The 24,567-nt window shown below is 42.4% G+C and overlaps 1 protein-coding gene across 2 annotated transcripts; it reads left to right on the top strand.

Annotated features, from left to right (window-relative positions):
* Positions 1-478: 478 nt before the first annotated feature.
* On the top strand, positions 479-24,492 carry LOC139646044 (kinesin-1 heavy chain). 2 transcript variants are annotated; one of them, XM_071521947.1, is made up of 26 exons: positions 479-820; positions 6,180-6,267; positions 6,431-6,504; positions 6,856-6,960; positions 7,613-7,661; positions 8,068-8,123; positions 8,229-8,316; positions 8,573-8,697; positions 10,376-10,480; positions 11,985-12,130; positions 12,541-12,689; positions 13,179-13,366; positions 13,737-13,805; positions 15,212-15,418; positions 16,170-16,313; positions 16,894-17,085; positions 17,417-17,534; positions 17,860-17,915; positions 18,503-18,612; positions 18,967-19,068; positions 19,395-19,455; positions 20,027-20,098; positions 20,474-20,578; positions 21,219-21,435; positions 22,011-22,143; positions 23,577-24,492. In XM_071521947.1, the coding sequence occupies exons 1-26, from the start codon at positions 695-697 to the stop codon at positions 23,578-23,580; spliced, it is 2,889 nt and encodes a 962-aa protein (XP_071378048.1). In that variant the 5' UTR covers positions 479-694; the 3' UTR covers positions 23,581-24,492. The 2 variants fall into 2 exon arrangements, with proteins under 2 accessions (XP_071378048.1, XP_071378056.1); XM_071521955.1 differs by lacking the exon at positions 23,577-24,492 and having other exon boundaries at positions 16,897-17,085; positions 22,011-22,147.
* Positions 24,493-24,567: the final 75 nt, after the last annotated feature.

Below are 24,567 nucleotides of genomic sequence, written 5' to 3'. Positions count from 1 at the left end.
AATAGTTACAGGCACATTTTCCACACATTCTCCATAAGTTGGCCTATTCTGTTTTGTCCCATTTGATTCTAGTCTATTCTTTTTTATTCTGTTCTATTCAAAAGAAGATTAGATCTGATGGTTTTTGAAAGCTAATAATGTGCACTTTCAGCAGGAGGGCATTTTAAATGCATAAAACTACCAGGAATATGCCTTGGCACACTGGAACCTTGTCACTCTGAGCCCCTTTAAACTGTAAGGTGCTAAAACAAGCTTTGGATTATTTGACCAATTATGTTCTGCTCTATTCAGAATAAGCAAAACTACTGTGCCATGGTGTATTGTGCATTTTGGCATTTCCAATCGCTTTGACAGGCTTATGTTTTTGTTTATGTCCATTGATTGTAGTGATTTTCATTAAAATAATACAAATACAATGGGTGGGAGAGTGTTGAGGTGACGTCATTGTGATCCACATCCACAGGAGGGGTGAGGTGGCCAGCCGCTGATCCACCGGTATCATGGCTTCCTAACCGGAGAGGAAGTGATTTAGAGGAAAATAGGGATTTTTGTTGACTATCCGACAGATTATTGTCCTTTCCAGACCCTGAGTTTGGGACAGAGGGGCTCGGCCTCCCTTTTTACCCTCCGGCCGCCCCAAGATCCAGGATCTACTCTAATTTTAGTGTGAATTTCCATCCGTAAACCGTGGAAGATGGCCGACCCGGCGGAGTGCACCATCAAAGTGATGTGCCGTTTTAGGCCCCTGAACAGTTCCGAGGTGACCAGAGGGGACAAATACATTCCCAAGTTTCAAGGGGAGGAAAATGTGATCATCGCGGTAAGTTGTTTTGTGTTGAAGGTAGCTAGCTACCTACTTGACAGTGCCCTCTGTCACAGTCAGCAGTACGCCATTTGTGATTGTCTTGGAGCTACAGTAGTTAGCATCTTAGCTTGTTAGCTAACGTTAGCTAGGGCTGACCTGTCCACCGTTGCGTTGTTCCGTTGGCCCTTCGCTGCAGCCAAACTGGTCCCGTCAAAACAGTCGATTAGATTTAATCTATACTCTGTATCTCAATTATGCCCAGTCGGCAGCAGCGTTACAATTCTCATTTCGAAAGCCAGACGAATTGCTTCTGGTATAAATGTCAATGTTCGCGGTTGCCCTGTCATGGCTAGCGAGCTGTCATTCAACAATGCCACAAACCCAGCGACTGGCACAGGTTGCAATTTCGCTAGCCTGCCAATCCTGGACAAGACAACACGCTTTTACTGCGCTATTAATATTACATCAAATATACAGCTATGTATCTATAACGATAAAGCTATTAATTATGAACAGTTTACGTCAGCATAAAACATAAGCCAGCTTTGATTTGGTAATGGCTAACGCAAACTGTTGGCTAGCTAGCTAGGCCAGCTGGTAGTTGACAGATTAGCTGGCCTTGGCTAGCTGGCTAGTTTTAATACTGCAAGCTAACGTTAGCTAGCTGACCAGCTGGCCATGTAACCAACCCTACTGCGGCCAAGTAAAAATCAGTCAAGTTGTACTGGATATAACGATGAAAAATGAAAAAAGTACCTTCATTAATTGATGGGAAACATAGACAAAATGGTAAAACGTTACACATTTTGATTTCAGTGGGATCACCAAAAAAGTCCCATTACATGCAGGCCATAGGTCTTCTTTGATTGATTAGCCTGAAGAGATTGGAGGTGACACTTGACTTTACCATCTTAAGGCAGTCTTAACAGACCAACAGGTACAATTACATGGTGGAAACTTTGAGTGAGTGCTTAACAGTTTTTTATCAGACTGGACAGTCTGAGATCAGTTTCCTGATGTAGATGGCAGTGCCCTTTCTACTGATCCTATCTGTTAGCTATGTTGTCTTTGGTCTAATTAGTCTTAGTCTCTGATACAGACCCCTCAGAGTGTGATAAGGATAATGGCATGGGCACCGCTCCATGATGACAAAAGAAGGAAATGCCTTTACTAATGTGGTGCAGTGTTACCTCCAGTTTCCTGATTTAGCAAAGTCAACACATATAGTGCCCTTAGTTTAGTTTGGAAGTGTTTGTGCACTTGATGCTTTGTCATCGCAGGCCTATGAGTTTTCAAAGGGCAGTGTTTACTGCACTCAGGCTCATGCCATTTCATGCCTCCTCACCATATCTGTGTCAAGGTTGCAAAGAATACAAAAATGGAAAAAGGTTGGGTCTTTTCTTTTCATCTGTCTTATGACTATAGTAATTAAGAAGCATAGCAGCTGTGTAAAAACCAAGCTAAAATGTCAAGTTTGGACATTAAAGACCGTTAAAAAGACCAAAAGGCAATAGCCTATCCTTTTAAAGTATGGTTAAACATTATGTTTCCTCAGCAACAAATCATCCTGCTCTTCATGGACTTTGGTGTCTGTAGAATAGGCGCACCTCCGGAAATGCAGTGAAATAATGACACTCTAACAACTCTAACCTGTTTACAAGGCAGAAGACATTGTCATTTAGTTCCTTTTATGGAGTTGCAAATTTTGATTGGGTTGATATGAATTGTGTCTTTTTTGGACTAAACTCCTAATTTAATTGGTGGATTTAGGATACAGTAGGACTATTCATTCTGTGCCATGCAAAACAGACTAGACCGTTATGTCTATGGTGACTTCATGAATAGTTTTGGTGACACTGACTTTGGACCTGAGCTGGAACCATTTGCAAGCGCACTGTCTGCACCCCTCAGGCATGATGTTGCCCAGCCCGATTCAGAGTGCCAGTCATAGTGCCAAAATGCCAGTGCACATTGTGAAAGGCACAAGTGTTAGGGGCCGGGGCCTAGTAGCCTCTACTGGTGCATCTGTTGTGAGAAGTACAACACTAACTGTACCCATAAACAGCAGCATAGGCCTCCTGGGTAATCCTCCTGTGTGTTCCCTCCTGGTAACCAGCTGTTCTACCAATCACGGCAGGCAATAGGCCGGGCGCTGGGCGATTTCTCCGGGTGGGGAGGGTGATTATTATGATGTATTTTGTTTTGCAGATGCTCTTATCCAGGGTGACTGACTCACTTAGCTCATATTTTTATCCATTTTGAAACAATCTAGGGCGTGGACCCTGTATTAGGGCTAAAGCCTCAACAGCAGTGCTTCACTGCTTAGCCTATCATGGAGCCTACCGGACTGCCTGTTATAAAGCCTCATGACGAGCAGCTTCACTGGTGCAGGCCTTGATAAATCTGCTCTGAGGCCCTCAGTTTGGGGTTCATGTGTTCTCTTCATGGAGGGACACTGATTCTCTATACCAGAGATGTGTGCTTTTGTTTTTTTTTTCTCAGAGCATATTCCTGCAGTACGCCCTCTCTCAGCTGTGGCTCACTTTAAAGTCCTGCCAGACTTGTGCCAGAGAGGGAGGGAGATGAAGCTTCCACATGAGGTGGTATGGCTGTTCTAGCTAGCTAGGTTTACCAGCATAGTGTGTGTGTGCAGTGGGTGAATTATTCATGCATCCATTACTGCCCCGTCACTTGTACACAAAAAAGATCACGTCAGCCTCCCAGGCTATGCTGTCACATCGCCCATTTGCATACAGTAGCCTGGGACGCCCGCGAGAACACGACTGTGCTACTTTTAGATAGGTGTAGCAGTGGAGACAGACGATAGACGAGAGATGAAAGGGAAGGAAATGATAAGAGAGACGAGTAAACACACTCTTAACACATTTAAGTAGGTGAACTGGCCTAGTTGTAGAGTCAAATCTACACCAATGTTGTTTCCTGCCAGATCTAAATCAGGCAGCAAGGTAACCAACAAACCAGAGTCGATAAATTATGGAGTAGTGAGCTATTTTGCCTAGCAACACAAATTCAATTAGATCTCATGCATCTCACAATAAGAATCACGTGGATGCTGCAGAATAACCTTGGACTTTGCATTACTGTCTCTGTTGAATTGCTCTGTCTGGGCAATTTCATAACAAAGCCATTGGGAACCAGGAAAGTAACAGAGCACTTATGAGTACAGTAACAATGCTCATTACATTTGCAATGTGTAATCCCATTAGACGGAAGTGTAGGTAACGAGGCCAGTAGCATCAGTGACAATGAGGACTTTGAACTTGGGCTGTGCTATTGTTTGCTGCGGAGGTCTGGCAGGCCTGATAGTAGCTCAGCACTGTTCTTCTGGGCAGGGTTAATTGCTGTGTTGTGGCTAGCTGGAGTGAATTATCACCGTCTTATAATGCTACTGGTCCAGGTCGTACAGAACCATGCTGCAGATGTGGCTGTCTGTCAGGAGGAATTATGAGCCAGGGTGTAGATTGAGGACATCTTCCCTCAGCTACAGTAGTCTGAATAAGTATGGTGTTGTTAAATGTACTGTGCGTATAACCAATGACAAATTTGTGTTTTCACCTTTAGTCATTCAAGCCTGTTAAGAATTGTCCTCTCAAGCGCAGCATAATTTTTCAGCCCAAATAAGGGATTCTGCATCCCGCCCCTTTCAGTCTAACGTGAAAAAGAATAGGACTGTAAAGTGATTATCTTCAACTACATCAGCGCTAATATTGACTATTTTTGCTTTTGGGGCTTCCTCCATTATGCATTTCTTTATTTGTTGAGGTGGATTCTGATGCGTTTTGAAGCTGCAAAGGAAAAAAAAATGCTAGCCATACTTAGCTTAGCATTCTGTGGCTTTGTTAGGATAACGTAGATCGTTAGGAAGATAAGGCAACATCTGCATCATGGTTGCTGGTAAAGTATTTTATAAAAATTGAATAATTAATAATTGATTAATTCTTAAAATGTGTAATAATTTCATCATATGTCATTTCTACTTAAGTTATTTCACCCATTTTTAGAACAGAACAATTGGCAAACAGGATCCAAAAATCCCATTCATTTTTCCCCATAGGTGAAAAATGAATGGCTCCATGTAGAATCCGATAGCCCCAAAATGATGACAACACTTGAGAGGAAAATGTGTTTACTAGTTTGGCCTCAAACCAGGAAGCCGTGATCAGTCGTCTCCATGGTGACAGCAGAGAGAGTTGTGTGTCAACATTCTCGTCCCTGGGGAGGGGCCTTCACCATTTTATGTAGGTGTTGTCATCCTACCACTATGTCACTAAGGCATGCATGTTTTCCAACCTGTGATACCCCAGGTGGGTGGAGTTGTCTCGTTCATAAATTCTTTATACGCCACAAATAGAGCCCCGCCCGCCCAGCCGGAGACGAGATGAGTCAAGTGAGACTCTCCAAAGACGTGCCATCTCAGTTGAACTACCAAATTGCTTGTAGCAACAGTTTTTTTTATTGCCCTGCGGTTGCCTTCCTCCATCCTCCAAATCCATCCATTGATTGCTATCTCATTTGAATTGTGCTCTTTGATGTTTGGTTAGCCCGTGAGATATCAGAATCAGCAGCTCTCTCCTTGTTTGAAGTAGGCGAGCTCCTAAGCCAGTGGTAAAGCCCAGAGCCTGCTGGAATAGTTATGTTCGTTATACATGCTTTGCAGAGCCTGTTGGCGAGTGGAGAAGATGAGATGAAAGAAGCTGTGTAGCACATGGATACCTGCTTTCAGAGGTTAATTAGATTGCGAATAGCAGAGGTTAAATTAGGTTGAGAGAGTCAAATTGTGACAGATTGCTTTTCAGTCGAACACAGTGTCTTGTTTCAGGCAATTAGGCATCATTGGGGAGGAAAGAATGTGTGTTCTTTTTATTTTTTATTTTTCCTCCAAGGATGTGTTTGGTGTTGAGTGTTCATTGCTGTGGTGTTTCTGCACTGCACTTCCCAGAGATCACCTGTCAATCAAACAGTGTGGGCGGGACTGTGACATCTATTTAATTGTATTTTCTGTTGATGAAGTTTGAGTTTCTGTAGGTGACACTATGGTGGCTATCGCTGCTCATGCTAACTACCCAGTTTTTGTCTATTTATTCCATATAAACTACTGTTGCTGCTGCCGGAAATGTAAAACGCATCTCTTCCTGTGTGCCAGAGGATTTTTCCCAGGAAAACGCTACCAAACACGGGGTGTTTAGGACAGCAAATGTAGCAAATGTAAAAGTTTTCATGAACTGGGTGTAGGTTGAATCACTATTGTGTTGTATCAATCGGCGATAGAGAGTAGAAAAATGTTTTTTCTGAATGGTGGGTTTTATGATGGTAATATAGCTAATATTCAGTCCTCTTCTTCTCTCTATTCCAGGGCAAACCGTACATGTTTGACAGAGTGTTTCAGTCAAATACAACACAGGAACAAGTGTACAATGCCTGCGCCCAGAAGATCGTCAAAGGTGAGTTTCTATCAGTATGCTCAGCACCAGACTTGTTATGTGTAGGTGTTACGATGATACGGATACAGATGACATTAGCCAAGCTGTTTGTTTTTTTATCACGGACCAAACACAACAAGCCTTTGAGTCCTTGCTTCAATACGTGCTGTGTGGTGTCTTACAGATGTTCTGGAGGGATACAACGGGACGATTTTTGCATATGGGCAGACATCATCTGGTAAAACACACACCATGGAGGTAAGGACTTTGTCACAGCTATCAACACCAAAGCACATTTGTAGCATAGATACTTGTCAGACCATTTTAAATCTGAGATGAATCGTTACCTCTACCTGTAGAGTCTTATTCCAAAATGTTATACAGCCATACTGGGGAAAAATTATTACCTGGGTTTATTATTCAATATCTCTAAAATATAGGGGATCAAACTGTATATTCTTAACCATAATTTATTTTATTTTTGAGCTACTGGTCATTTTATAAGAGTAGGTGTCTTTTTTTATTTCCAGATGGAGGATATCTCCATTTTGAATGAAACTCCTATTCCTAACTATTTCTGTACTGATGTCATTTGTTCTCTGTTTCCAGGGGAACCTCCATGACACAGAGTCAATGGGCATCATCCCCAGGATAGTGCAGGACATCTTCAACTACATCTACTCCATGGACGAGAACCTGGAGTTCCATATTAAGGTACGTAGAGAGGACAGCCTGTCGGATTGTCCCACCACCAGTTGGGCCACAGGATGAAGAGGTGTTGCATTTTTGAAAAATAAGCAGCTGGTAAATCTGTAAACACAAAAACATGAATCTCAATAAGTGCAAGCTCGTTGCTATTGCCATTCTCGTTCACAGACAAAAGAAAAGAAAAGACAGATGAGAAGACGGATGACAGATAGCCCTCCATTCTCTGTTATCTGTCAACGTATCGGTCCCATAGAAAAATACGTCAAATATGTGTTGTGTTGGGAGTGACGGGAAAAAAAACGAAAATATCCGACTTGTATTGAATATGTGAAAGAATCGTATTTGAGCTGCCTGTGTGAACATAGCCAAAATTAGAGGCAATGCTCATGCAACATATCTGACTTGTATGTTTCTTCTGTTTGTGTTGTGTTGATTACACTAATTTGTAATCAATTGCATCTTTTCTTCTATATATTTTATCATTGTCTAATATTACTTTTTGACCACTTTGCTTCTGTGTTTCATCACTGTGCAAATAAAGCTAAAACTAGAAAATCATTTATAGCCCGCTTGACAACCTCATACGCCCGTGTCTGTGGATTCTCTAGACTGTTCTCAGCTGGATTGCCAGATAATGAGATTCTTCTTCCATTTACAGGTTTCATATTTTGAAATTTACTTGGACAAGATCCGGGACCTTTTGGATGGTAAGTGGTTGGGACGGTGGGGAGACACTGTTTGTCTCCTCTTGTTTCCTAATTGTACCAGACGTGAATAATTGGCTTGTTGAAAGAATGAGCTGCTAAAAGCCTGTGAAACGCAGAGCAAATACATGATGTGCTGTGTTCGGAGCAAGATGGAGGGGGGAGTTGTTAGTATAAAGCACTGACATTGTAATTAATAGCAAATTTCTTTGTCTATGGACATGTAAAAATGCATTATTTCTACTACGCATGCTGCCCCCATGATGAGTGCTTCATGTTTGTCTTCATTTTCTGTGTATTGGTGTATTATGAAGTACAAGGTCCCATAGTATTCAGAGACTACTTTAGTAGTTGAAAGCAGAATGCCTTGGCCAGCTTCCCTAACATTTCCTTCTTTCCCCTTCTCCAGTGTCAAAAACCAACCTGTCAGTGCATGAAGATAAAAACAGAGTACCCTACGTCAAGGTGAGAGCTCACGTCCTGTTACAGTTCAAGGATCTGCTACTATTTTTTTGAATAGGTCAAGACACTGTGCTATGATCTAATTTCATGTCATGCCTTTGTTTACAGGGCTGCACTGAGAGATTTGTCTGCAGCCCAGATGAGGTCATGGACACCATTGATGAGGGCAAATCAAACAGACATGTAGCAGTTACAAGTAAGATACCCTCCTGTTCCTTTCCAATTATCTGTATGATAAATCAGTAGACATTAATGTGTGTGTGTGAGCATCAGCATGAAACTTTGGACCAGAAGTATTGTTGACACCTGTGTGTGTAGTGTGCAGGACATTTCCTCTGTTCCGAGATCATGTTTGCTATTCCTGTCTACCATGAAAATAAATTTCTGCGTGACCCACCGACCAGTCTGAGTTCAGAGGCCGTTTGACAAAGTGGGTGTTATTTTTCCCTCAGACATGAACGAGCACAGCTCCAGGAGTCACAGTATCTTCCTGATCAACGTCAAGCAGGAGAACACCCAGACGGAGCAGAAGCTGAGCGGCAAGCTCTACCTGGTGGATCTGGCTGGCAGTGAAAAGGTACGGACACACGTGTGGGGAATCAAAGGAAAAATCCAACCTCGGTTACTCTTACACTGTTGTGTTTCATCAATCTGTGATGTTCAGCGCATTCCAGGAGTTATTTTATGATGAAGTATTGTAATTTAATTTACTTTGTTGATTTACACACTTTCCCTCAACCTGCCTCGCCTACTTCTTTAGTTAGTGATTTCCTACATTTCCCAGAAGAACTTTGAACACTCCCCAGACTATAGGCGTGAACTTGTTGCTTTCAGTCAAAGGTGAGGCTATGGGCATATAAATATAGCTATACATTGGGGCGGGTCTGTGATTGTGGCCGCGCCCCTTATTCAAAACACAACTTGTCACAACTCCACTGTAGCTGCGCTGGAAATATTGTCTGCGGGAATTAGACAAATACCCCATCAAACACAAAATTTTCCTAGAACTGAAAGGACATTTTTCCTGTAGCACCAGCAAAACAAACAAATTCTGGTAAATTTGTTGTTGCTGGTACAGTGGTAGCCCTTGTAGAATGCATTAATACTGCAGATAATCAATTCATTATGCATTATACAGTACAACCAAATTACTACATTTTAAGACAAGTGTCTAATGTCTCTAATGGATTTTTTGTTTGCTTTCTGTAGCAGTTCCTTTTGGCAGTGGAGCAAAAGTGCAGCAGTAGTTTAGCAAGCATAGAGTAAAAAGTGAAAAAGCCTTATTCAATTAATAACAAATTGTTCTTTACAATATTTCCTTATTTTTACCACGTTTCCATTTTAAAAGCAAAGGTCTTGGATAGCAATAAATGTGTGATTAATTAAATAATTATGTCATCAACTGTCAAGTGCAAGTCGTCACGGCTGTGACCTGAGGGCAGAAAAAGTTATTTTCCTTCAGCAGAGACACTCCTACATCCTGTCAGGACTGGGTTTCCCACAAACATGATTACCTTCCATTAGCTTGTAATTCTAGTGTTGTCTGGATACTGTCATGAAGATCTCACTGGGTGGTTATTGATGCTGACTCTGTCTATCGCTGCCCTATTGTCTCTGGTGTCTCCATCAGCCTTGCATTCACCACCAATGTTAGCATAAATGTAAACCTGCGCTAGAGCCATAACTTTGACCTAAAAAGGTTCAAATTAAAAAGACCCTGAACTGTTGCATAAAAACACATATCAGTCATATTAATCTTTATCTCTGTCACAAGTCTTGATCTCTTATCCAAACCCCACTTTGCCTTTCTTAGGTGCCATCCACTGCATGAGAGAGATGGACAATGGATGTTGGCCTCTTTAAAGAAGGCCTTAGTCCTGCCGTTATTATCTGGAGCATTATTATATCTATAATATCTCTGATTCAATTTTTTGCCTCTGATCCATGAGCCTTTTCCATCACTGTTAACTGTCATCAACCTGCCTGGAGTTGGGCTCTTTAGTATATTGTTTTATTTTTACATCAAGTTAGCAAGGCAGTCATTGCAACAAAGTGATAGTTGTGTTATGCCATGTTATAACACAACAAAACATAATGGCACTCGGTTGTTGCTTTTATCCAAAGTGCTCTACTGTACTATGAGTTCGTACAGTTTTGTCATGGGTGGTCTCAGTGAATGGAGGCAGTGTTGGTGCCTTGCTCTACCCATTAAGCTACACATGACCATGTTGAGGTTATTTGTTTGTGATTTGCAGGTCAGTAAAACAGGAGCAGAGGGTGCTGTACTGGATGAAGCCAAGAACATCAACAAGTCTCTGTCCTCCCTGGGGAACGTCATCTCTGCTCTGGCTGAAGGAACGGTCAGTAACTCGACTGGAACACTGGAGAATAGAGGCTTGGCAGTTAGGTCACAAACCTGATGGCAGCCACAGCTGGGGCCGTCATGGAGGTCCATGTGCTGTGTGCAAATAACGGTTAAATACATAAACAACCGAGCAAGAACAAGAGAGATACCTGAAAAAGATTGTTGTTGTGTAGGTCCATACATGAACGTTACATGTGAAAGTGAATAGTCTGATATGGTAGATTTGTTTCCAAATGTAGGTTACTGTGACACAGTAAACTGTCTTGTCTTTAGCCCTAGTCTCTACTCCAGAACACTCTGAGTTGTAGCTTGAGAAGAGTCAGCTCAGTTAACCTGAACAAACTGTTAGCTAGCTAACTAGCCAGAAGGCTAATTTAGCAATGCTGCAAATGTAAATGTTAACATGCAACTACTAGTAACTGTAGCTTCTATTAGATATGTTAGTGTGCAAATCAAATAAGACAAACAAGACAATGATGGTTAGCTGACCAGATAAGGTAACACAAGTCCTTGGTTGACAAATGATAACATCTTTACTGATTGGATCCTTGATATTTTAAACATGTTAACCTAAGGTTGATTGGTGATTTTTTTCCTAAATGCATTGATACCATTTTGAAATTGAACTCTTCAGACATGACTGTAAATGCAGCAGTTAGCAGAGAAGTCATCTGAAGTCTGTACTGTTTACCAACCACAAGGCCTAGAGCAAGTTGTGAATCTGGAAAGCCAATATTTGTTTCATTTATTTTACTGTGAAAGTGCCATTTACAGCCTTCTGCAAGTCCTTTGTGCAGCAAGAGTCTTTAACAGATAAAACTCTCCTCCAAGCAATGTTTTGCTTTAGCCATTTCATAGCGATTTCACCCTTTTCACTTTGATCAACGATCGGTTTGTTTTAGCGTCCTTCGCTCAGTAAACAACCTGCGGCGAGCAGCTGCTGATATATCTGTGATGGGCTGAAACAAGTGAACTATTGTGCAGAGATGTCTCACTCTCGACTTGAGCCTAGTGCATCTAAAGCATTGTAGCAGGCAGTTGCAGCGTAGCCACAGGCATTAATAATTAGTTATATTGTCATATCAAGTTATCATGTTAATTGCCGTCTCAATTACTTCCCTGATGAGACCAGTAACTGAAAGCATCACATCCTGTCGGCTCGGTGTAGGTGAAACCCCAGACTGTCTTCTCAGGTTTCAAAATAGCAGGAGCATGTTGACGAGTGTGTTAGTTTAACAAGCGTTATCCTAGCTTAGAGAACATGATACTTTCCTTGATTTTCTTCTGTATATCTTATAGGCTTTTTAACAAATAATCTGCAACAGGCTTGTGCATACACAAACAGAAGTGCTTGAGACTGAGAAAATCTGGGTTGTGATAGTAACATCAGATCCTGTGTGTCGGGAAAAGGCCGTACAAAACTAGTGACAACTAGTGCCCTCAAGCAAGGCACTGAACTCCTATTCTTATTGTTTCTTTGTGTGTGTGTGTATCTCCAGGCCTACATCCCATACCGAGACAGCAAGATGACCCGTATCCTGCAGGACTCGCTGGGTGGGAACTGTCGAACCACCATCGTCATCTGCTGCTCGCCCTCCTCCTACAACGAGGCCGAAACCAAATCCACCCTCATGTTCGGACAAAGGTGGGTAGGCCACTGGAACAAAAACATACCATATCACTATAGACAAAATAGAATGGCCGTACTGTACTTTTTTGGATATTTAAATTTTCTACTCACTCATAAATTAAATTGAAGGCTCTTACAGTCATGGAAAACCTGGAAAAATTATGAAATTGTAAAAGTCAGTCGTGTGGGTGTGGAAAAGCTATGGGAAAAACTACATATGATGGAAATTATCATTTTCTCAACTGGTCAAGTGTTCACATCAAGCTTGGCTGCTTCCACATCTAGGTGCCTTTTGAAGGAATAATAATCAAGATAACTTGGAAACAGCTTTCTGCCCTCCATCTTGCAGTCCCAAATCCCACACACTCAAGATTCAGACTTGAGCCTTGCTTAAAAAAAAAAAAACCCTTGTATTTCGTCTCCAGAGCAAAGACCATCAAGAACACTGTGTGTGTGAATGTGGAGCTGACAGCAGAGCAGTGGAAGAAGAAGTATGAAAGAGAGAAGGAGAAGAACAAGACCCTGAGGAACACCATCACCTGGCTGGAGAACGAGCTCAACCGCTGGAGAAACGGTGAGGCAGTTTCCTTTTCCTCCACAGTGTGTCTGTGGATGGGTTTTGAGGAAAGAGTGGAGGAAGACAAAATGCTGTACACTGTTTTCTTTGTGATTTTGGTGCTTGGAGTGGTAATTTTTGTTGTGAGGCAGGTTGTAGTCCCAAAACCATTTTTCCATGTTTTTTTTTTATCACAATAAAAAGATCAGTATGCCTCTTTATGTGGCTAAATTATGATATTATTTATATTTCTATATTTCTTCTTTTTCTAACAGTACTGGATTCTCTGAGTCTCCTCTTTCTGGTCACACACTGCTAAATGGATACTAATGAAACACTGGTTTTGGATCTGCAGTCTTAAGATGATCCAGCTATCTGTGAACTTGCTTGCTTGTTCACTTGCACACTGTAAACTCTATAACTCACACACTTGGTTACACACACACAAACACACACACTTTTCCATTTTCCCCTACTGAACCTGTCTGATCTGCCCTGCTTCCCCAGGCGAGAGCGTGCCAGTGGAGGAGCAGTTTGACAAGGAGAAGGCCAACGCCGAGGTGCTGGCCCTGGACAACGTGCTCAACGACAAGCCGGCCTCCACGCCCAACGTGCCCGGGGTTCGCCTCACCGACGTGGAGAAGGACAAGTGTGAGGCTGAGCTGGCCAAGCTCTACAAGCAGATGGATGATAAGGTGAGGGAGCAGAGAGAGGAGGAAGTGTGAGGGAGGGGTCCTACTGGAAATGGTGACGTGTGGATGTGGTTTTCAGCCCTGTCTGCCTACATTACGATTAGATTTTACGTACTTTGTACACATTTCAACATCAGTACACTGGTATGAAAATATGCCAATGAACACCTTAAGTGCAGTTTTTGACGGCTCAGTAAAAAAAGCCTGGTAGGTCTGGATTTGGATGTGACTTTCAGCGAGGCAGGTGCTTGCTCCATTGTCAAAACAAACAACACACTGGTACTATTTGTGGTATTTCACCTTGTACTTGTGTCCAATGAGACCCGTAGAGCTCAGTGTGAATGCTAATGCTGTGTCTCTCTCCGCCACCCAGGACGATGAGATCAACCAGCAGAGCCAGCTGGCTGAGAAGCTGAAGCAGCAGATGCTGGACCAGGAGGAGGTGAGTACTGGAGGTCCAATAGTTTGGGGGCACAAGTCCCAGCATGAACCCTGGACCCTCTGTATAGTTTTGGAGGTGTGACAGTTGTAGTGAAAGATTTGACATTTTATTTCAAGTGGGTTTTCCCCACATGAGCCCATTTTCTTGGAAATGGCAGAAATTACACCAAATGGCCATTGAATTTTTTTAATATAATAGTATCGTATATTACATTTTGGATAACCAAGCCTGTTACAGCGTCCTGAGTTCAAATCCGGCCTGGGACATTTGACGCATGTCCCCCCGTCTGTCTTTCCACAGTCTTTGCTGTTTCTAAAAGCAAAAATGTAAAAAAAAAAAAAATGAAATAATGAGCTTAAAATAAATAATTACATAAATAATGTGTCAGATCTTGTTGCTGGTTTGGAATGGGACCACCGAACATATTGGGTGGAACCACTCAGCCGGCTCTGTAGGAAATGAGGTTAGGTGGGGCCACAGAGCGCTTGGCAGTCGAAGCTCTTTTCACACTCTTTCAGTTATAGGAATGTGAGGAGACATAAATAGTCGCCTGTGTTTCCACACACAGCCGGCCTGGGGCCCGATAGCGCCGTTCGGCCTGGATGTGTTGGAGATTTGTCAATAAAGTGGATGAACTGTCTGGTCGGAGTCAGACGCTGCTTGAAAGACGAGGGCTATTCTTGACTGATGAGCCTTGTATGTGTTGCTTGTGTTGTTTCTACATTTATATTTTGGCCGTTTAGCTGATGCGCTTATGCAAACTGACGTACAGTGAGTGCAATAGTGGAATGCGCTGTAATTCCTTGATCACCAACATGATGAGTCACTGACAGCATGGAGTGCGAGGGGCAAAGCTAGGGAAACAGGGTCATGGCTAAAATGCTAATTCTGATTATTGTTGGATATTGTGATCACGATTATCAATCACAATTATTAGTCTTGAGGATTTGGCTAACAAAATTTATTGTACCTTTTTAGGTTTTCTATCAACATATTAAATTCTCATAATATCTTATTTTTATTCTGGGTGGCTTGTTAAAGGTTGAGCAAACTTGTTGTACTGCCATAATAAGTCCAGTGGATCTTGCACACATAAACATAAACAATGTTACACAAATTAATACTGCATTCCTGCACTTTGCTGTACTTGAGTCCTTCCTTTGAAGGCATGCTTGAGGGCTCATCATCTTCAGAACTGCTACATGTGTCGGCTATTTTCAAAATACAAACGAAAACTGAAAGAGGAAGTAGGTGGCTTGCATATCTTTGATGACGAATCGACAATGGGAAATACTAATCACTGATTCAATGTTGTCGATATTGTAGGTATCATTGAATAATCATTGCGGTGCTAATATTAATAGTTAGTGCATATTAAATACAATACCCTTCTCCTCTTCCCCCAGCTTCTAGCCTCGTCCCGCCGCGACCACGAGAACCTCCAGGCGGAGCTGAACCGCCTGCAGGCGGAGAACGAGGCGTCCAAGGAGGAGGTGAAGGAGGTGCTGCAGGCTCTGGAGGAGCTGGCCGTCAACTACGACCAGAAGAGCCAGGAGGTGGAGGATAAGACCAAGGAGTTCGAGGCCATCAGCGAGGAGCTCAGCCAGAAATCGGTGAGCCAGAGACGAACTCTAGAAATGTCCAAAGATACTCTGAGGCTGCATTCTTTGTTATGGCTGGTGACTGCGAAGTCCAGCGTACTTTTTCTTCTACCAGTTGTACTGTACACCCCTCCTAAAACTAGTTCCACCTGTATGTCATCAGTCACATGATTTGCCTGCAGTCAAATGGGTTAAACAATGAACCATAAATCTGTAGTTCTTAAAACAGACCTGGAAAAATCTGAAATTTTTAACTGGAATATAGGAAAGTAAGATAAGAGAAAACTTCAGTGATCCCTATGGGGGAATTGGGTCATTGCAGGAACAAATGGTATCAGTATACGGCATAGAAAAATAGGATATAAATAAGAATATAAACATACACAGTGAGCAATTTCAACACTTCAACATGTGAAGTAGAATGTATAAATGAAAACTATGGGGGAAAAACAACTGAATTACAGCACGAGGAGTGTAAAATAACAAAATAACAGTAGTATAACTAACTGAGACAGAAATAATGAATGCAGTACGTATGAATATGTACGCAATGAAAACATACCAAAAACATTTAATGTATGCAGTATGAAGCAAGTGGGAAAGATTCTAAAATAGTAAATGTTATTATACATTACACATGAATGGCCTTAGGGACCCTGCATCGCCTTATTTTAGTCTCCGATCTGTTGGATATATTTGGAATGCAGTTTACCGATATATTGGCTAGATATATTTGTTATTAATATCTTCCTCTTCCCTGCAGTCCATCCTGTCGTCCCTGGACTCTGAGCTGCAGAAGCTGAAGGAGATGTCCAACCACCAGAAGAAGAGGGTGACTGAGATGATGTCATCGCTGCTCAAAGACCTGACCGAGATCGGCATCGCCGTGGGCAGCAACGACATCAAGGTACGGAGACAGCCGCCGGACGGTTACCGTGCCAACACCCCACTGCTGGAGGGGTTAGGAAGCTAAAGAGGAAGTAGCTCAAAGGATTTAAATCTTTTGGTACATGGTTGACATGATAAAATCCATTTAGAGGAAGATGCAGTGTTTCCATGCAACTGCAGAAAAATCTAGACAAGTATAGAAAATGACTTTGATGGGAAATGTTTGGAAAATGCACAAACATGTCAGGAAAAGTATGGAAAAGTTTGTTCAGTTCCAGTGACTAAGCATTTTCTATAATTCTAGCCCCACATCATTTCAGATATTGTGATATTTGAAGTTTTAAAGAATGATCGTCAGGTTTAGCTTTATTGCTGTGCCACTATCAGCGTACATCATATTGAATACTTGAAGAAATTGAGCTCTAAATGAAGTCACTTAATCCCTCTCCCTCCCTCTCTCTCCCTCTCTCTCCTCACTCCTTCAACTTCCCCCCATCTCACTTCTACCTCTTCCTCTGTCTCTCTCGTTCTCGTTCCATCTCTCCATCTTATCCCTCACTCTCCCTCCTCCCTCCATGCCTGTGTTTCTCTCCCTGCAGCAGCATGACAGCGGCAGTGGTCTGATAGACGAGGAGTTCACGGTGGCCCGTCTCTACATCAGTAAGATGAAGTCGGAGGTGAAGACCATGGTGAAGCGCTGCAAGCAGCTGGAGAGCACCCAGTCCGAAAGCAACAAGAAGATGGACGAGAACGAGAAGGAGCTGGCCGCCTGCCAGCTGCGCATCTCCCAGGTAGATGGAAACCACCTGACTGACTGACTGTTGTGTCTGTAACACATTTCTGTGGCGCAGTAATACTTCAGAGTTCCCACGGTCATGAAAATCTGTGAAAAAGTTGTTTTCCAGGCGGGAAACTTGTAAAATATAATGAAATCTTTCCAAAATCCATGATATTTTCAATTGTACAAGATTTTTGTTCTTGTATGTTTTTGGCATGAAATGGTGAAATATTGGCTTTCAAAAACTCATATCGGTCCAACCCAAGCCAGAAGCCACCATGACTCTCCATAATGTATAAGTCAGCATTTACCATAATAGTCTGTATTATGTCTCCTGTCTCCAGCATGAGGCTAAGATCAAGTCCCTGACAGAGTACCTGCAGAACGTGGAGCAGAAGAAGAGGCAGCTGGAGGAGAACGTGGACTCTCTGAACGAGGAGCTGGTCAAGATCAGCGCTCAGGGTGTGTAACAGAGACACAGCAGGGACACCACACTCACTATGAGTTCACTCTTCACTCTTCAAGTTACAGCTTAACACATTTCCACCACAGACAACTGTAGCCTCGCAGTAGCTGTGGAGTAAAAGTTAAACAGCCGCCCCAGGCCTCGCTTATCCCACACATAGTCACCCAACCTGTTTGGAGATTGGAAAACAAGCTGTAATTTTCATATTCTCCAGGTGTAATGAATCATCACCATTGCTCTGCTTGTTATCAGACCTATTTGAACAGAGTTGTCCCTGTAGTGCCATCTAATGACTAGGAGACATATGTTCCTCTGTTACAGAGAAAGTCCATGCTATGGAGAAAGAGAATGAGATCCAGACTGCCAATGAAGTCAAGGTACGTTCCTCAGTCAGTCCATTACACAGCACTACCTGTAACCACAGAGACACAATTATACACTCAAGTTTTGCAAATTGTACCGGATTTTCAATTCAAAATGTATCAAATATTCATTCATTCTGAGGGGATCTAGCATTTACATCAAATGACAGTCTGAAGTTGCTGACACAGAGAAATTCTAAAACCACCAATAAACACAGTATGAAGAATCCCCGCTGCTAAATCTTTAGCCCACAGAACTTGACTTCATCAGGTAATACAAGCAGCAGATTCACTGTGCAGATATCCTTGTTCCTTTTGTGCATCTGAAGTTTCTGTGTAGCTTTGTTTTTAGAGAGCAATGCATCAACTTTGGGGCTTATTTTATTTTATTTATCTACAGCCATATTTTATTTGGAATGTTTTTCAAAAAATATTTCTCCTTTATATTTTACTATTTCTTTTGCCATTTTGTAAAGGACTTTATCAACTCTGCTTTTAGAAGAATCTAAACAATTTTAAGATTATTATTGTAGTAGTAGTATAGTATGACAGTTTGTCAGTGATGTGCTGACTTGTCGTGTGTCTGACCTCTGTATTTTCAGGAAGCGGTGGAGAAGCAGATCCACTCCCACCGCGAGGCCCACCAGAAGCAGATCAGCAGCCTGAGGGACGAGCTGGACAACAAGGAGAAACTCATCACCGAGCTGCAGGAGTAAGACTTCACTCTGTTTCTGTCTGCAACCTGACAGCAACAGGATAAATGTTTAAATAGAGATATGGACACAGAGACATTTAAAATCACAAGGAAAATTACATTTCAATGGCGTCTTGCTTCTGTGATTCATATTTCTGGTTGAAAAGGATGTGGGGGTGGGGTGCAACACAGGGAGGGAAATTCCAAATTCTGTAACTTATTTTTGTATAGGTGTATGTTAAGAAATGGATAATTAGCTAACAAAGGGAAAAAGTAATTTTCATTGTGACTTTAATGACAACAAAAGACACACACATATTTACACATTCGCTCCCACAGACACTGTTGTGATGGTATTGTTGTCATTCCCAGTCTGAACCAGAAGATCATGCTGGAGCAGGAGAGGCTGAGAGTGGAGCATGAGAAACTCAAATCCACCGACCAGGAGAAGAGCCGCAAGCTACATGAGCTCACGTACGTCACACACACACACACACACATCTTAACCCGAACACACACACACCGAGACTCCATAGTCATTACAATGGCTGTCCTTTTTCAGCCAAGAAACCCAGGAAAGTTTGGACAGCAGTGTTTCCTGCAGAATCCCTTTATTGACCAAATACAATATATGTACAGGAATTCATCATGGTGACATTGCTGAAGAGACTTGTTAATGGAAACAGAGCACAAATATGTGTAACACCTGTTGGCTGTGTATGAGTTAATATTAAAGCAGCATGGTGGTGTGAGTATTCCTTTTGTTTTGAACTGTTGTTTTTGTTGTTGTTGTTGTTCAGGGTGATGCAGGACAGGAGGGAGCAGGCCAGACAGGACCTGAAGGGCCTGGAGGAGACAGTGGTGAGTTGGACTAGAGACTGGAGATTAAAGGCACTGATACACGGGGCAACTTTTTGGGCAACTGTAATGGGCAACAGCGGAAGGAGCAGAAGAATGGGCTGACATGTCTTTGCTGTAACCTGGGGGTCACATGTTTAACTCGTTGGAACGACTGCATCCAACATTATTTAGGAATTTAAAAAAAACACCAAAAACAAACTGCAGTAAATATTGCTTTGAGTTGATTGTACAGTTGTGAGTTTAACTGATAATTTTTGGATGATCGATATCGGTGGATTTGCTGTCATGTTTGCCGCTTGTGTCGACACACTTCTGCAGTTTGTGATGCCAAGTGGGAGATATCAGAGCCAAAAAAATCCCACATCCAACTTGACATGACATGACATGAATGCGGCATGAGTAGTTCACCCTGTGGCTCACTTTGTTGCATGTTACAGGGAGTGTTGTCTGTTTACAAGGCCCAAATAAGTTCCTCTGCGTTTCCATTTAAACTGTTGGATCTCTTAGTCCATTCCGACCTTCTCAACCAAACTTTGTTTCTCATTTTGTTTCCTTTTCTTTCCCATCCCAGGCCAAGGAACTGCAGACTCTGCACAACCTGAGGAAGCTCTTTGTCCAGGACTTGGCCACCAGGGTCAAAAAGGTAAACCATGTTATCAGTGATCAGCTATTGATAGTCTGGTAGAAAAAAAATGATCTTGACTAGCACAGAGGGGAATTTCTTTTATACAGAAAACACTGAAGAGTACATGAAAACTGTCACAGTACATACAGAGATCCTTCGTTACATAAATTAGATCACGGTTGATCCATAAATGCCACAGGACTTCTTCCAGAATCAGTGACACTGGAAGAACTTATTGATTTTTCGAAATGGCATTCAACAGTTGGATGCTAACCAGGAGGAGTGAAGTGGGAAAGCTGACAGGATATATTGAGAGATTGGATCCAAATCCACTAGTTAGTCTTCTTTCTTGTTTCATTTTTCTGACCATGTGTGTGTTTATCTCCTGTGCAGAGTGCTGAGATGGACTCAGACGACACCGGCGGCAGCGCTGCCCAGAAACAGAAGATCTCCTTTCTTGAGAACAATCTTGAGCAGCTCACCAAGGTTCACAAACAGGTAGGAGTTCAACATGCACATCCAGACATGCTTTAAGGATAAGATCAGTTTCCTGCCCTTTCAGGAGCCCCAAGTTACCCTTCTCTGACCAATCTTTGCACTTTCCTTCCTTTTTCCTCTTTCCTTTTCCGTCTCTACCTACTCTTCCTCTTCTGTCCTAACTTGCCTTTTCCACCCTCTGTAACTGTTTAACCTCTCTTCTTTGCTACTGCCTACTATTTTCACCTGCTGTTCTCTTCCCTCTACCCCTATCTTCCCTATCCTGTCCTTTCCTATAGGTAGGCACTAGGCAGATAGAGATATGAATAGATAGATGAAGATAGATAGGTATAGGTGGACGATATACTTTATACTAACACCCAGTGGAAATTGGGTTATATGACCAATTCCCACATGAAACTTTAATGATCCTTGTGTGGAAAACAGGGTGTGCCAGTAGCAAATAGTAATAAGGTACAACAAAGGAAAATAGAATATAAACAAGAATATAGCAAATGGGGTTTAGACAACATTAGAACTTGTGAAGTGGAATGTATGAATGAAAAGTAATCGCAAGTATTATTAGGGTGTGCAAGATAACAGCACATTGCAGCATATTGCCATGATGTTTTAAAACAAATGTCCGTCTGCTGTCCTGCAGCTGGTGCGTGATAATGCAGACCTGCGCTGTGAGCTTCCTAAACTGGAGAAGCGTCTTCGCGCTACGGCTGAGCGGGTCAAGGCCCTGGAGTCTGCTCTGAAGGAGGCCAAGGAGAACGCCGCCCGCGACCGCAAGCGCTACCAGCAGGAGGTGGACCGCATCAAGGAGGCCGTCCGCGCCAAGAACATGGCCAGGAGGGGACACTCGGCTCAGATCGGTTAGTAGGGAGGGATGGGACGGGAAACGCACACCTACGTCTACTTCAGTGCAGGGCAGGGAATGAAGGATTTTTGTATAAAGGCCACACTGGCTGGTAAATTCCAAAATTCACCACTCACTATTTTACAGATGATCTAGATTTTTAGTGTAGTAGTAGCCAAAGTAGACCAAGTAGACCAACTTAACCAGCCACAGCCAAAAGTGACCCGAATTTGGCTAGTTGTAATTTTCCTCACCGATTCCAAGGCTGCAGTTACACTTTTCATTTCACGATGCCTTCACAAAATGGCACATTACCTGGCAGGTTTGGATGCACAAAAATTAGATTTTTCTCATATTGTGGAGGCATATTACTGGAGGCAATACAGAAATACACACACAAACACGCATACAAACACAAAGAGGGATTGAGAGATGCACACTCATAGAAGCACACAGAGATTGCACCTACGTACCCGTAAGGACTTGTTCAGTTGAGTGTAAACTGGTGAAGTAGTAGTACCAGCAGTACATAGACAACCGTCGTCTTAAACCCAACTTTCCTCTCCTCTCCTCTCCCCCTCCCTCCCCCAGCCAAACCCATCCGGCCCGGGCAGCAGCCGGTGGCGTCCCCCACTCACCCCAACGTCAACCGCAGCGGAGGAGGCTTCTACCAGAACAGCCAGACGGTGTCCATCAGGGGAGGAGGCGGCACCAAGGACAAGATGTGAGTGGAAGAACGCTCTCTCTCTTTCCAGGGAACCAATCAGACGATTTGTCTTTTTAAGAGATGCAGTAATGAGAGCAGTGATGGAAGTTGTGCAATTGAGGGACAGTGTGTGTCCCAAGAAAGATACTGAGATCCCTTCTTTAATAACCTACATCAAGTTACTATATGATATACTGTGCATTTCCTTGCTGATAGATCAATTCAGGTCACATAGTTGATTGAAAGCCTGTGGTGAATCTTTGTCGGTGTCATAACCAAACCTGGGTTTAATATTTGCAAGTCATTCTTTTGTCAGCATTTGTTTTAATATGCTTGTCTTAAATGGGTGGGATTAACTGCATGTCATTGACAGAAAAATCTGCTTAACCGAGTTTCGGATAATGAGGTTTCATATCGCTGCTGGCGTGTGAAAACCTTGTAACTCCAACTTTGGTGATTTTTGTGTTTTCACTTCAGTTAAAGGAATACATGCTCCTCCTTTGGGTTGAGAAAATTCTTGGGCCTCTTTGGCTCATGAAATCGAAAAAAATGCATCGGCATCAAGCTGAAAACAAGGCTGGTCCTGAAGAAGTTCACATTTTAGAGATGCAAGGTTTTCACCCAACAGCCATATTTTTTGGAGCTTATTGCTTTTGTTCTGTGACAACAGACATCCATCTGGCAACTAAACAGGCTGAATCAAACCATGAAAGGTATTAGCATGAGTTCGACCCCGACCTGGACATAACCCACCAACAACAGAGAGCAGATGTAGTGGTGAATGTTGAATTAACCCAAAATTAGGACAAATTGTGGTTCTTTTTAACAAGAAGAAGTCCGTGGTTGACAAAATAACACTTGTACAGATGGGATGCTTTATACTTTATAACACATACAGATTCTGTACAGTCCCATGACACATTTGTGGAGATAACATATAGTTCTTACTGAAGAGGACTGTGGGAGTTGTGTGAAAATTTGCAGCTAAGGTGTGAAGATTCAGTTGAGGTTAAATTCTCATGATGACAGAACTTTAACTTCCTTTTTAGAAATTAGATCCATTAGACCAGTAAACATTTCTCAAAAATTATTTTCTCAGTTTTAGAAGAGTTTCACCTCTGACTGAGCTGAATTTTCCTCTCCACAGCGCGGCGGTGAACATGAATAGAAGCCTTTTATGTTGTTAAACGTAGTAAGAAACGGTTGACAAATGCATAACACAAGATTTCCTTATCTGTGACAGTTATGCTGCATAAATATGAAGGCTAGCTCCTATTTCACTTTCACACACTATTTAGGTTTGACACAGCGTGATAAAACTGGCCAAGCTCATGATGGATGGTGGTAGTCCTATCTGCAGAAAGAAGTATGATATGCACTAACAACTTCCCCTCTCTCTCTCTCTCTCTCTCTCTCTCTCTCTCTCTCTCTCTCTCTCTCTCTCTCTGCAGCTGAAGCGCAGCGGGACAGAAGGACGAAACCACAGAAGAAGCCGATATCACCCCCCCCCCCCAAAAAAAACAAAAAACAACCCGTCATTCCATTACAGCGAACAGCTCCTCGCCGCTGCTGCTTAGGGGCCGGCGAGGGAGTTTCTGAATTATAAATATATATATAAATATTCCTGGCCTGTACAGCTCCACCACCCCCCCCCACCCCCCTCTCACCACCAACCCCTCTCTCCACTCTCCCACCCACCCATCATGTCTCCTCTTATCTCTTTCTCTCTCTCTCTCTCTCTCTCTCTCTCTCTCGATATATAAAAAAACAAAAAAAAACGAAATTTAATTTACAAAAAAAAACCGCAAGATATTCTTCTTATCCACCGAACCAAACGCAGTCTTGAGCGCAGCCTCGGCGAAGCGAAACCGCGCGTGACTCCGAATGTGTAGCTTCGGTTTCGTTTTTTTTGCACAGTTTGTCGTCATCCGTCGTCGTGCGAGTAGTTCTTCTGCACTGTGCCAAGCTGAATGTAACGGTAGCAAAGATCTGAAAAGACGAAAAAAGAAAAAAGATAAAAAAACTAAAAAAAAAAAATGACCCTACCAACGAGAATAGCTCGACCCCTAGGCTAACCTCTGTACATTTCATCATTATTATTATCATCGGTTGTTAACCACACTTTTCTCTGGATAGATTTTACATGCTTCTTTAAGGAAAAAAAAAACAAAAAACTGTACGGTTTTGAATCGACTAGATGGCATCGAGCACTACTGTTCTGTCCGGTCTTGTTGTACAGATGTAAAATTGGCACTACTGCACACGCTTCCTGAAGAGGTGTATGGTATTTTGGGGGAAACGGAAACAAACAAACAAAAAAAAAAAAAAAAAAAGGAGGAGGAAAAAAAAAAATGCCAAGACGTGCGACAGTGTAGATGTATTTAACTAAATACCTGTGGAGGCCAATTGTTTTTATCGTTAAGTTAAAAAAAAAAAAAAACC

This window comes from Centroberyx affinis, unplaced genomic scaffold, assembly GCF_046629955.1.
Source record: "Centroberyx affinis isolate AG114_WGS23_722 - 3 ecotype Tasmania unplaced genomic scaffold, CSIRO-AGI_Caff_v1 ptg000082l_1, whole genome shotgun sequence".
NCBI lineage: Eukaryota > Metazoa > Chordata > Actinopteri > Beryciformes > Berycidae > Centroberyx > Centroberyx affinis.
This window is presented reverse-complemented; position numbering and strand designations above follow the sequence as displayed.